Raw genomic sequence first — 14,027 nt, forward strand, 5'->3', positions numbered from 1 at the left:
GGATTTAACGATTTGAATGCAAAAAAAAAAACATAGTGAGAGCTAGCTGCCAAAAATGAAAATATCCTGCTTTTTATTTATGATATAAAAGTGATGAAGTTGAAAATTTTGAACTACTTAATTTTTTTAATCTACTTTAAAACGTATTCTTTTGTATTATGATATATGAATTTCTTATATTTAACTTCCTATTGTATTTTATATAATTTTAATTCTCATTTAATACTCATTTCTTATGAATAGATCCAATCAAGAACAAGAATCTTTCTCAAGCAAAATGATTAAATTTAAAATAACATTTTCTTTACTATAAAAATGTCAACCATGATATTAGATAAGTAATTTTGATGAAGATAATTAAGACTATTAAAAAATATTTATTGAAAAGAAACTAATTTTGTTTTAAATAAATTGCTACATTTTATAATGTTTATTATAACTCGTTCTTAAAATTCTTGTAAAATAATTTCACAAACAGAATTATGTATAAATCATTCAAAGCAACATGCAGGAGATATTTATTTCACAATTAATAAATCAAACATATATTACTCGCTACATGAAGAATATTAACTTACCATTTCATTATAATAGTCATAACATTTTTAATATAATGAAATTATATTGGTCCAGTCTTCGATAACAAAAAGTCAATATAACATCAACGCAATTCTCAATGAAGGGCAGAAGTTGCAAGCACTTTGTCCTCTGAACTTATTATACTTTATGCATTTTAAGTAGATGATAAGTATTTATTACTATTATATAGTTACTTATAGTTACTTATAGATAACGCACGTTAACTCAACTATATGAAAGGAGATTGATAACAAAAAATGTTTTACAGAAAATGAATTTTTGAGATGAGATGATTCAGAGATATAAAATAAATTTCTCGAATATTTGGTATTTTAAGAAGCAGATGCAATTTGGAAATTGCACTATCATATTATTAACAATAAGTTTACGTGTATGTACCTAATGTCCGTGCTATTGAAAAAAATTCACCAAATGAAACAACATGTTTAGATATGACCTTCGACAATATAGAAGCAGGTCTAAATATTGATATTATATGACGGTAATGTGCTAACATTTACTGTATTCTTTGTGACTAAATCGCAAAACAGAATTGTCTCTATACAGTTCACAAACTTCGAAATGTATCAAATAAATATCATTTAGAGAACTATGATAATGATATTTTTTTATTCAGTAAATAATTTTATTTACTTATATCATTCTTTTTTTAAATTAAAATATAAATATTTATTTATATATAAATATTACATAAAATTTGATCATGATGTCGTTAAAAAGAAAAAAAAACATTGTTTGCGTATGAAAAATTTTTTATTGAAAAATGTTCTTTCACGCTACAACGTCAGTATACCTTCGTCTATTTAACGTTATAACAGTACAAAAATTGCATTTTTACAAGTTATCCAGCTTACGTGACTAAAATATCCCAGTTAGCAATCTGACAATTCAAAAGCTACGTCTCTTAATAATTAACAGAAGGCGCCGTATATAGCAAAGGTATTCTTTGGCCAAAACACAATATACCAGTCTCAAATGGAATCCTCCTTTAATAAATAGGTTTGCGCGGATTAAAAAATTCATCTTTGATGCATCTATCATTAAACATTTACGGATTTTTTTTTATTTTCACTAATATCTCAATAATATAGATATCTTATGATTTTATGATTCGCTAAACTCGTCTAAAATTTCGTTCCTATTTGACCGATCTCATTCAACTCATTACATACGCATAATTATTTGTATCTTATTTTTGCGACAGGACTAAAAAAAAAGAAAACAAAATAAGAAAAATATTCCGCAATTCCAATCATAATGCATAAACGACCGAATCGAATGTAATCGATAAGATAGTTAAATATTAGATAAAGATAAACTCATTATGAGATGAAATATCGAAATATTCGAATCATGGATTTGTTAAATAACGATGTCAAAAATCACATTTATCGGCCAAAGCACACCTAAAACAGAGCAAAAGCCCTCTGAGACGAGGAGGCGTTATATTCCATAATTACACACAGATCATTTTTCTATTTTTCTAACTACTTCTGTTCCTCACAAACACATTCTAAAACGCATTTTTTTTTCTTCCGTTTATTTAGCTCTTCTCTCATCGAAGCAAATCTCAATCGATGGTCACTTTTTTGCTATCTGGGTTATCATCAACGATGCTTATTTCGGCCGGAAACTTGCTTTTGTTCTTTTTCCTTTTTTTTTCTTTTTTTTCTTTTTTCCTTTTTTTTTTTTTAATATATACGCTGTTAATGAAAATTTTTCTCACATTATGTTCGTTTTTTCGAGTTCTTCGCTACGCGTTCTATCTCTCTTTTCTCTCGCGCTTCTTGATATACTACTATATGTTCTAAGTAGTCGATCACCTGAAACGCAAGCATCCGGCCAAAGAGAATATCCTGTGCTACATAGCGTTCTAATAACTCGCTTATCCCCGCGCGATACGAGAGTTCTTCTCTCTGAAGCGGATTAAAAGCAAACGCAACGAATGGATAAGTATAGCTTCAATGATCAACGAAAAGCATCACGTGACGAGCTATTATTTGTCACAGCTTCGATTGAAACAGAAGATTCCGCAGGAATTTTACGAACCGAATTCTTACCAATCGAAATTATCGAAGTACTTTGCGCGGATTAAAAAAATACTTTTGGAAGAACAATTTTTTTTAACGCCACAACTAACTTTATCAGAAGTTCCATGACATACTGACCAAGTTATGTAGCTAAAAGTTATGAATATTTTAAATGAAAAAAATGTGTAATTTTGTGTAATTAGATGTTTAAGTATTGAAATTAATCAATGTATCGAAATCCCTCAAGTCATCCTTCATTTTACATGTCCTTCATTTTCATGAATCATGTTGTTCGGTGATTCAAAAATTTTACTTTCTAATTTTTTTTATTTTTTTATTTTTTTTTATTTTTTATTTATTTATTTTTTTTTAATATTCCAATTTTATTGGAATATTAACCTTTATGCTGCAATATTTCGACTACAATCAAACGCATACATACTCCTTTATTATAGTAGTACGTATTAAAATTAGGATCAACAATATAATAATACATGAATATATATATATTAATAATATGAAAAATATAAAAACAAAAAAGTCATAGAATTTTTTTTTTCTCTTAAAAAATATATTTTTCAAGAGAAATCAATTTGTGCAGCATAAAAGGTTAAAGTACTTACACAAAATTTTTTTCATTAAGTATATCAATGTACGTTATACGCACTAACAATATTTTGTAACGCTAACAAATCGTTCTTTCAAAAAGGTTACACCCAAAAGCCTCCGAATTTCGACAATAAGAATATAATTCTAACATCGTCTTATCCATTCGATGCTATCGAATTGCAATAAGCTGTGTTTCTGCCGAAAGCCATCGATTCCACCGTACCAGTTCATTCCACATTATATTATGAGGAAATTCGTGGAAATTCGTCTACGACGAAACAGTAGGCTCGATATATAACGACAGCATAAGTACTATAAGCGCAACGTTTTCTTCGTGTCTCGTCTACGCGTGATATATAATAATCTGCCTTGTTTCATTATTATTATTAGATTCAATGTAGATGAGGGATGTGATTTCGTTTGCAGCTAATGCCTTTCAATAAATTTATATTTCTAACGATGCAATGCACACGGATTTTTCATTATTGGAAATTCACATCGAACTTCGAATCGTATCATCTATGCAAAACTGCAACGATCATATCACTTCACTCATTTGCATTATAATCTTGATAAATATTTTTCTCTAAACAGAGACAGATATCGACAGACAGTATTAGATTTTATTTTTTTTCTTCTTCGTTCTTCATTTATTTCGTGATCGTTTTAACGGCCGTCGATCTTTGGCAGAATCACGCTTTCGTTACACTTTCTTATCTTTTCTTACTTTTCGTTTTTTTTTTTTTCTTTTAATACATCGTGTATATATACGATCACTCGATTCGGATAATATCTCTTTGCGTTTCTTACCTAGTTCAGGTCCTGCCCTTTTTAAAATCGATCGCATTTATTAAGATACTGCGTTTCAGTACGAAATAATAAATCCTACGTTGAACGAGTTTCCTGAAGTCGTTTGGAAGCAGTCTTTCAGCTTTTTTTTTGTATGCATTGACGCAAAAGTCGTACATATTTCTTTTTTTTCTTTATTCATTTCATTCTTTTTCTTTCGATCTTTCCAACCATTTTCATTTTTATTTCGTTACTTTTTTTTACCATTTTTTTTTATTTTTCGTTTTCTAAATCGCGCGTTTAATACATCTTTGCTTTCATCATCATCATCACCATCATCATCATCGTCATCATCTCTCTCTCTCTCGCTCTCGCTCTCTCGCTCTCTCTCTTTCTCTCTATTTTTCTTCATTTTTTCGTTTTACGCAATTAAATGTACAAATAATATCTATACACATTTAAAACTGGTAGAAATTAGAAAGTGTATTTTCATTTGACTAGCTTTTGACCGTCTCTCCTGAAAAATTATGAAACATGTTCTGTTTTTTCTGTACGTATGTACGAAATATTTCTGGAATTCTAATTGCATACGTAATGTGTATTTATGTATGCATATATGCATGATAATGTATGTGTGCGCGCGCGTGTATATGTATGTATATATGTATATTTATGAATACGATGAGCGTGTACGTCAAACTGTCTATGAAAATCTGTTCTTTTTTTTTTTCTTTTTCTTTTCTTTTTTTTCGTAATTATAGAAAGAGGGAAAGAATTCGGGGAACAAATGATCACTGCAAAATATCATATCGATTATTGATCGTTTCTTTAATCTTTTCCGTGTAGACGATTCTTTTCGTTCAGACTAATTAATTGAGAAATCACCGCGCGCCATTACGTAGATTCATGATCCTAATAAGAGTATAATCGTTAGAATAAATTGTTACAACCTAGATATACAGCTAGCAAATTACTCTTTTGTTAACATGATATATACTCTCACACGCACGCACATGCAAGCGTTTCTTATTCTCCCACTCTTTCATCCATTTTTCTTTCACTCGGTCTTTTTTCTTCATTCTCTCTTTTTTTTTTTCTCTCGCGCTTCGTTCTCTAATTCTTAATATTTTGACAGGTTTTTCCTTCCGCAGTCTTCCAATTGTTTTTATTCACGCGGCCGTGTAGCTGTCATTCGAGAATTAAACGAATGCAAAAACGTCCGAAATTCACCACACGGCTCACGGCGCGTGAATTGTTCAGTCTTTCGTTTATATATATTTTTTTTTTTTTTTTTTGCTTGTTTGTTTGCTTGTTTAGCGTATTGTTTATCGATACGTTATATCAGTTTATCGCTAATACTATTATATTTAGTTATTAAATTTAATCTTCTCGTATTTTTCATGACCTTCAATTTCATCTTTTTCCCAATCAACTTTCTCTCTCATCTTTTTTCTCTCTCTCTCTTCTTCTCTTCCTTGCACGAAAAATATTATGCTACGTTTTATCCGCGACGTTTAAAGTGCTAATAAGTGCATATTTATAGAATAGTATGATGTATGCTTATAATTTAAAGCCACAGATTTCGATGTCACATCATAAAAGTATGATGCAAATTCATTTCTTCAGTTCTCTCATTTCTCGACGCATTTTGCTATATGTGTATATTTAATTATTTAGTCTTATACCCTTTTTCTTATCATTCGTTAACAAGGGACGCATATCCTTTTTTAAGGCCTTTAAAACTCCATTTATTATTAATAATCTTCTTGCCAACTTTTATATCCTTCTTCCATTCTTTTTTTTTCCTTTCCTCTTAAGGTTTATCATTTCTTTCTGCTTTTAAGTTTTAACAGCGACTTTAAAAGAAGGAATAATACATGGTAACTCTTTCTTTCTCTCTCTGGTTCTCTCCCTCGTATATGAGTGTAAAGACTCACGAGATCTGTGCGCAAACTACAAAGCATACACAGCACCGCTATGTCGTTTTTTGTTCTTTTGTTCCATTTTCCAGCATGGCGAAGGCGAATTTAAAACGTGTATAGTGATAATGCTTCGTCTTTTCCTTTCTTTTGCTCTCAATATATGTAACGAAGTAATATTGTGTGTAAAATCTTCTCATTTTTAAATATGGATTTTTCTTTTCTCTAAGGAGAATTATACAGTAATAATACAGCGATAGTAAAGAGAGTATAATAGTATTATTAGCAATACTCGTAATAGTAAGAGTAGTTGGTGAGGGCTACTTGTAATAGAATAGTTGTAATAGTAATAGCTGATAGATGATAATAATAATAGAGACAGCCGTAACGGTAAGAGAATAAAAATAGCAACAGGATGAAAGCATATTGATAATGATGTTAGTAGTCACCCAGAGAAATAGTAGTAACAGAAGCGATAATAAGAGTTTACATAGTAATAATTATAGTAATAACTATAATAATGATGTTAATAATAATAATAATATGACAAATAGTAAAGACGATGAACATCATAATAATAATAATGTGGTGAATAGCTATCGGTCAGAATAATAATTAACGATAGCAATAGGAAATAAAGTTTTGAATGATAGCAATAGCGGCGGTGGTGATAAGAGAGTAGAATGGAGAGATAATTATCATGGTAATGTTAAAAAGAAGTAAAATCAGTCAGTTCGTTAAAATGAATAACATTACATTAGTATATAATGTGTCCTGGCGCTTAAAATCAGAGAAATTCCATTTCCGGAAATGGATAACACACGAAAATAATAATATTGCAAACATCGTACAATTAATGTGGTATACCTTTTTCGTCCCCTTTTTTTTCTTTTTAATATATGTTATACATTTTTTTTTTATCCGTTTCCCGTAAAATTCTATCATATGTGTATACATATATATATTTTTTATATAATACATTTATATAGATGCAGCAATTAGTCAAGGAAAGAATCTATCTTCCTAATAGCATTTGGCTTGCCAAATTCTGTCAGTTTCAATTAAATAGTATAATAATTGCATCGGATATAATAAAAAATATTTTTTTTTAGTTTTTTTTTTTTGTTTTTTTTTTTTGTTTTTTTTTTTCATGCGTCATTCTGACGTCACAAAACTGAGTTCTTGGTGTAATGTCTCAAATATTAGACATTTCATTTGGTAGGGCTATTAAAGCGTGAAAATGTGTGCACGTTTGTACGTGCAACTTGTCAGCATTATCACTGCTGGTGGAGTCTCTTCATATTCGCAACATGTACGGAAGTCAGTCTAGCCTTCGGCTTTGAAAGAACGGAGTTCGGACATGTATATAATTTTTTTTTAACAGGACTTACTGTGTAGATCCAGTCAACGAAAAAAACGAAGAAATTATTAGGCCTCGCCAAAACCACCGATCGCTTGTTCTGTCATTCTTAAACAAAGAGATTCAAGACGAGAGTTAATTTCTGGTTCCGTTGTTTCAGACGCGTTGTTGCTATTTGGACTAAGAAAATGATCCCTCGGTGCACTATATGTGCGCTGTAACGTTCTTTGTAATTGCTAAAATAAAAGAAAAAAAAATTATTTTTAACATTTAAATTCTCATTTAAATACGACTTAATTTTATAAAATACATACCTGTAAACTAGATTCTTGTAAACTAGGTCGTTTTTTGGTCGCGTGAACTGGACGTAAAGTATTCTGATTTACACTTTGGTTCTGATTATTTTGTAAATATGGGGTAGATATACTGTTTCTGTGAGTGCTAACCACAAAAGAATTGTTTTGCGGGTGTGTATTATGAATGTGTCCTAAGTTTAAACTTGGTTTTCTATTGTGTTGCTGTGGGTTACAATACCTTCTATTATTATATCCGTAATTATGTTGCCATCTGAAATTATGATCATGCAAATTTTAATTAATAATTTTAATTTTAAATAATATGTCTATTTATTTCTTCTGTATTTTAATTATAATTTTTGTAACAGAAAATTTTTGTAATGGAAAATTGTTCTTATTCTTACTTTGGAGTTGGTCGCGGATTTCCAAGTCTACTGCGCCACTGTTGTATTTTTTCCTTTTGATTTGGAGTAAAGCAATCGTGTTGCAACACTTTCTCTAATATGTTAATACAAGCGCATAAAATTCCATCATCTACGCTATCCAATGCCAATCGACTACACACTAGAAAAAAAAAGAATTTATTAAAATATTATTATTATTATCCATATGTATTATATTAAACATTATAAAAATAAATACTTACATTTACCAAGAACTTTTGTAAATTGACCAGGTATATCTTGAGGATCATTTTCCTGACTTGGTTTCATAGGTGTAGCTAAAATGGTTTTTAATTCATCAATTGTATTGACCAAAACTGTTGGTCCTTGTAAAAACGAAGCCGATTGTGTATTATCACGCGTTGGTTGTAATAAGTCTTTTTCTAAATTTAAAAGTGTTGTATATCGCTGCTGTAATTTAGCAATAGAAAGGGCTAATTTATGTCTGGCCCCTTTTGTCACACCCTGTTCTGCTAATTGTTCTTCAGTTAATTGCAGCATTTCTTCATAACTAAGAGTGACAAATAAATAACTATATTTATGAAGACGCAAAGTTTTAAGCCACGATGGAACGTCTAAAAGATAAATAGCATATTATGAACTTTTCTTCTTTTTCATATTATGAGTAATGAAAATTAATGATAAAAAATGATTTATATTCATTTACTGGATTTATATTCATTTACCTCTCATACCACTAGCTAGCGATCGATTAGATGTTTCATCTAAACGTCCTTCGCTGCCGCTACTTGCGCAAGAACTTTGAGGACTCAATGGGCCTAATCCAATAAGATTGCCTATTTAAAAATCAACAATTACTCAAATAAAATAAAAATATAATTAATATTTCTTCATTTATATAATAACTTTAAATATAATATAATATAATAATTTTAAACTAACTTGCATGATCTCCAGATACGCTAAAACTACGTGGCTTGTGTTTAGTTGTGCAATTTACATTGTTCGTGCGATCAACAACTTCTAAATGATGAGGAGGAGCGACGGGTGGCGTTAAACTATTCGATCGGCGCTGACGAGTTACAGGTGGCGGAAATTGTAAATTGAAGGCAGTACCAGGTTGTGTGCCAAACAAATTTGTTTGTTCATTTTGCTGTTTAGAATTTCTCTGCCAAGCATTATCCCATCTAAAATAAAAATAAATAAAATTTGTATAAATGAATATAAATATTATACAAATATTTATAACTTACCTAATAGTAGTATTAGTATATTCTTCAAGACCATGTATTGGTGGTGTACCACTAATACGTTCTTCAAGATGTCGAAGCCACTGTGTCAAAGAACGTCTATCTTGACTAGTTATAGCTGGATGAATCAAACAATAACTTAAAAGTTGTTGAGTTTGTTCAGTATATTGTCCTGTAGTTACACAGTGGCTTACTAATTCTGGTATTGCTACCAAGTAGCATTGTTTGCACTCTATATTCCCAGGCCTTAATAATGGCAAATGTGTTAGAAGTTGATTTATAGCAACTTCAGTTGATTCTGAGAGTAATGAATTAATAAATCCTGAAATAAAGTTTTTAATAAATCACTTACATTTATATAATTATAAACATATTTATGGTCATAATCATAAATAATACCTGGATTATTGGCATTTAATTCCTGTGTATCCAATTCAGAAACAGAATGCAAGGAATGCTGCACAGCTTGTGCAAGAAACCTTGCTTGAACTGCAGGAATGCGACGAAGTAGTGCATATAAAACCACAGTTTGTTCACATTCATTCCATTGTGAGAAAACTCGAGTGAGTTCACCAACTTGTTCGCAGAATAAAGCACCAGGTGACCACTTCATTTTTAATAGTGCTTTAATATTAAGGAGCAGATAATAGAAGCTCCAATTTCTTTTTTATATAGATTATGATTTAATTGTGTTCCAACAATATTCAAGTAAAATTAGGGATATGCCAGCAGTCTGTAGAAAATAAAATTTAACAATATTTATATTTCACATATGTTTATTTATATGTTTATTAATTAATATATAAATATTCCTTATATACAAATTTAATATATATTAAAAACAATTAATCAATAATTTAGGTATTTAAAAACAAAATATAATATTTAAAAAAAATTTACAAAGAACAATATATTTTATTAATTAATTAAAATTTATTAATAAAATATTATATTAATATTAATGCTATAAATTTTTTTTATAATATTAAATTCAATTTGAATTTTTAAATATATTACGAATAAATTAATAAGTTATTGTTAATATGTTATTTATGCACAATAATTAATACGTATTTATATGTAGAATATATTTTAATTTATTTATTTCAAAAATAGCATAATTAAGTTAAATATATATTTTAAAAAATGTATATATTTGTTATTAAATTAAATAAGAATCATATTCAATTAAATTTTTTTAATTTAATATTTTATAAGCAAGAAAGAAAAAGTTATGATTAAAAATTTAATTATACATTTGATACAATATTTTTTTAATCATTTATAATTCCATCATTTAAACTTGATATTATGATATTAATATTTAACATAAATTAACATATCAACTTTCTAGAACAGTGAAAGTATGCAGTAAGTAAAACTTAACATCTAACATTAATTATTTTTACAAAATTATTATATTAGATTTGTTTGTTTTTATTTAGTTATAAAACTAGCTATATTATATATAAAAACAATTATAATAACTTATTATAGTTAAAAATACATTTCAAATACATAGGTACTGTATTTTAATTTCTCTCAAAAAAATATATTTATTCCGTTATATCAAATGATTAAATTTTCTTGATTTTCATACACATTTAACGAACTTTAATGACCAACATAACCTCAAAATATCTGTACACATTGCATCGACATGTAGATACATCGATAAGAATTCCACTGAGGTCAAGTTTGTTTACCCCGCGATGCGTGTGTATTTATAGCTTTCCTGTTACGATCCATTCGGCGGTGCAATGGCACCGTGTATGAGACTTTATATGTCTCTAAACGATTGATAAGATACGATTCTTTTTACTTAATCAGAAATAATACGACGATATGTATAAAAATCTTAAGCATCAAAAAATTTTCATGAAATAAAATTAAACATTTCCTAATAAAATTTCATTTTGTATTTCACATAGAATTCTTTGAGTCGCTTTCATCAGTACCGCTGCGTATCTTTGTATGCATGGGATACAGTAGAGGGGACAGGACGAAGAACAAAAAAAGAAAAACAAGAGAATAAAAAAAATTCGTTTATATGCAAATATTAATTCCTTTTCATAATAAAAATATAAAAGTAATCAAATGCTGGAATGCTTATAAAATGGATAAAAGAAATATTCTACAAGCGTAACGCGAATATTGCTACTGTGCGACTAGCACTCGGCCATTGAGCCGAACAGCAAACAACAAATTGTACGTTCAAATCAGTCAACGCGCTGTGACTATATAATATAACTATATATTAATGTAATTACCGTATGCAAGGCTGGAGATGGCTGCTCCACAAGATCGTTGTGTTCCTTGCAAAATAACAACAATACACAATTATAGCATTTTATACAACGTCGAGTTAAAGGAAACATGTATCCACCATGCGGTATGGTGGGCTTACGTGACCACACTGGTTCGTCGTCGCAACTCGTTACAGAACTTCGTCTCTACTATTGGTCTTCATCCGAATAGTAACAACCAATCACGTAACAGTTTAGGGCGCGGTTCATTTGTGTCTCAAATATGTCGATCATTTTATTTGCTTTTTTTACATGTTTTTAAAATTTACTTAAATTTGCTTCTATTAATAATATATATTTATCTATTTAATATCTATTATAATATATATTGTTAAATTATAAATATATTATTTATATATTTGTAAATACAATTCATTTGAATTAATTTATTTTATTAATTAAATTAATTAAATCATTTTTCGAAAAGTATTTATTTTCGAACAAAGATTATGATATTAAAATATTATAATTATTTACTAATTAAACTTATTAATAAGTGCATTTTATGATTTGTAATAAAAAAATATGGAATTATTATCATAATTGATGATAAAAATATATGATAAAAATTATTATTAATGATGATAAAAATATATGATAAAAATTATAATAAATGATTTATCTTTTATTTTATCGAGATTTATTAATTTCATTGATATATTTATGTATTACAATGTTTTTTATTTATTTAATATTTATTTTTTTTATACAATAAATTCTAATATAAAACAATATCATAATATATATATATTAAAAGTATTAACACAATAATCGATTGAATCTTTATTTTAAATCAGACTTAACATGGTATACATGTTTAAATGAAAAATAACTTTAAAAAAATAATAGCTGATCATTAGAAATATGTAATACCATAAAATAAAGTATGTTTTATGTTTACAAAAATATTGAATATTAAATATAAATTATCATACACTTTACAACAATTTTCAATTACTCCAAATATATGAGGAACACTAAGAAAAAGAACAACTGATTTTACATTGACTATAAAGTATTCTTATCCTATGACGTGCTACTTCTTGTAATGTATTAAATATTATCGCCCATTCCATCGCTTTCTGTGACTAAAGCACGTTCCAGGATGACACGGCCTTCCTTGTATCGTTGATTATCGTCTGTTGCAAATTCATACACCCACCCAAGTTTAGCATCACAGTTTTTGCAGCTGACATCTCGGACCATGTGACGACCCGTCAACATCACTCTATCCTGTACCTCGCTGTGTATCATTGTAGACAAATTAAATTATGAATAGATAATAATTATATAAGATTATTCCATTAGTACGATTTCTCTGAGATTTTGTACATTTATGAATGGTATCCTGTGTGCTAAATAATGTTAAAAAGCTAAATATGCATAAGTAGAAAAATTATGTACCTAAGGTAACATATAATCAATATAAAATAAAATTTATTGCATATAACATTTAAATAATTAATGTTTATGATCAAATTATTTTTGTTTGAAATTAATAAATTTCTTTAAAATGACATACTTTTTATATTTTCTAAAATTTTTAATTTGCAATGTTTTTTTGATTTCTCTTAATATTTTTAATGATATACAATTATTAATATTGTTATGAAATGTATCAAAACAAAAACGACGCCATATTGTACCTTTATAATTAATTTTACAAACTATTATATATATTATATTATTTTTCTTTCTTTTATATCTACTTATACACATCTTTCTTCAATTAATAGTCAACAATTTGTTTCAAATAATTAAAATAATTATCTTTTTTTCCATTTTCTTAGATACATGAAATTATAATATTTCACCTTAATAATCTTTGTTAAGTGCAAGAATTTTTAAAATATAAAAGTATAAACATAAATTTATTATATATGTGTATATATGTTACTTTGATTAATACTATCTTATTTAATAGAACAAAGGAAAAACGCGAATACCTGTAATTTAAGTTGACGACTTTGTTAAAGAGAAAAGCACGGCCTGTAGCGCCCGTAAAACGCGTGCTTATCAGCTGACCTCTGTTTGTAAGATTAGTGTCACAGGAAGCGCAAGAGAATAAACGAGTACCTCCGATATGTTCCAAGAAAATTACGCCCATCCTGAAATATCGTAAATCGCTTTCCAAGTGTCTATTGTAGAATAAGAACGATTGACAATTCAAGCAATCAGCTTTCGCTTTACACAAACGAGCAAGTCATGTAACTTGACGTAGCTGTCACTACAGTGCGATACATACACTACGCAATAATAGCATCCAACGTTTGAATTTGTCAAGCAGTTTTAATCATGATTCATAGATTTCAAATTTATAGATGGTACGACTTCTATAAAAATTTTAAACTCGTAAATTAGGATTAAAAATATAAAAATTGTAGATAAATTAATTTTAAAAGGTCATTTAAATTTCATAAATATTATAAATATTGATAGTCAAAACTTTAAAAATTATCAGATA

At 28.2% G+C, this 14,027-nt stretch overlaps 2 protein-coding genes across 2 annotated transcripts; both read right to left on the reverse strand.

The window, feature by feature from the left end:
* Nucleotides 1-1,331: 1,331 nt before the first annotated feature.
* Nucleotides 1,332-11,689, reverse strand: LOC107994519 (protein Smaug homolog 1). Its single transcript, XM_017051482.3, has 9 exons — nucleotides 11,528-11,689; nucleotides 9,657-9,990; nucleotides 9,261-9,579; nucleotides 8,950-9,194; nucleotides 8,733-8,843; nucleotides 8,250-8,621; nucleotides 8,008-8,167; nucleotides 7,622-7,874; nucleotides 1,332-7,543 (listed from the first exon to the last, which is right to left on the reverse strand). Exons 2-9 carry the CDS (start codon nucleotides 9,868-9,870, stop codon nucleotides 7,376-7,378), a joined length of 1,842 nt encoding a protein of 613 aa, XP_016906971.1. The 5' UTR covers nucleotides 9,871-9,990; nucleotides 11,528-11,689; the 3' UTR covers nucleotides 1,332-7,375.
* A 497-nt stretch (nucleotides 11,690-12,186) lies between these two features.
* LOC107994507 (protein yippee-like 5) lies at nucleotides 12,187-13,957 on the reverse strand. Its single transcript, XM_062080935.1, has 2 exons — nucleotides 13,510-13,957; nucleotides 12,187-12,806 (listed from the first exon to the last, which is right to left on the reverse strand). The coding sequence occupies exons 1-2, from the start codon at nucleotides 13,668-13,670 to the stop codon at nucleotides 12,617-12,619; spliced, it is 351 nt and encodes a 116-aa protein (XP_061936919.1). The 5' UTR covers nucleotides 13,671-13,957; the 3' UTR covers nucleotides 12,187-12,616.
* Nucleotides 13,958-14,027: the final 70 nt, after the last annotated feature.

The sequence above is a fragment of the Apis cerana genome, linkage group LG10 (genome assembly GCF_029169275.1).
Source record: "Apis cerana isolate GH-2021 linkage group LG10, AcerK_1.0, whole genome shotgun sequence".
Taxonomy (NCBI): domain Eukaryota; kingdom Metazoa; phylum Arthropoda; class Insecta; order Hymenoptera; family Apidae; genus Apis; species Apis cerana.

What these genes read in the sequence shown, in the direction of transcription:
- LOC107994519 (XM_017051482.3), bottom strand. Translation starts at nt 9,870, where the DNA reads ATGAAGTGGTCACCTGGTGCTTTATTCTGCGAACAAGTTGGTGAACTC. An exon ending in ATTAAATGCCAATAATCCAG is followed by an intron (nt 9,580 to 9,656) that starts GTATTATTTATG and finishes ACTTTATTTCAG; the next exon opens with GATTTATTAATTCATTACTC. An exon ending in TACAAAAGTTCTTGGTAAAT is followed by an intron (nt 8,168 to 8,249) that starts GTAAGTATTTAT and finishes TTTTTTTTCTAG; the next exon opens with TGTGTAGTCGATTGGCATTG.
- LOC107994507 (XM_062080935.1), bottom strand. Translation starts at nt 13,670, where the DNA reads ATGGGCGTAATTTTCTTGGAACATATCGGAGGTACTCGTTTATTCTCT. An exon ending in GTCGTCAACTTAAATTACAG is followed by an intron (nt 12,807 to 13,509) that starts GTATTCGCGTTT and finishes AATGATACACAG; the next exon opens with CGAGGTACAGGATAGAGTGA.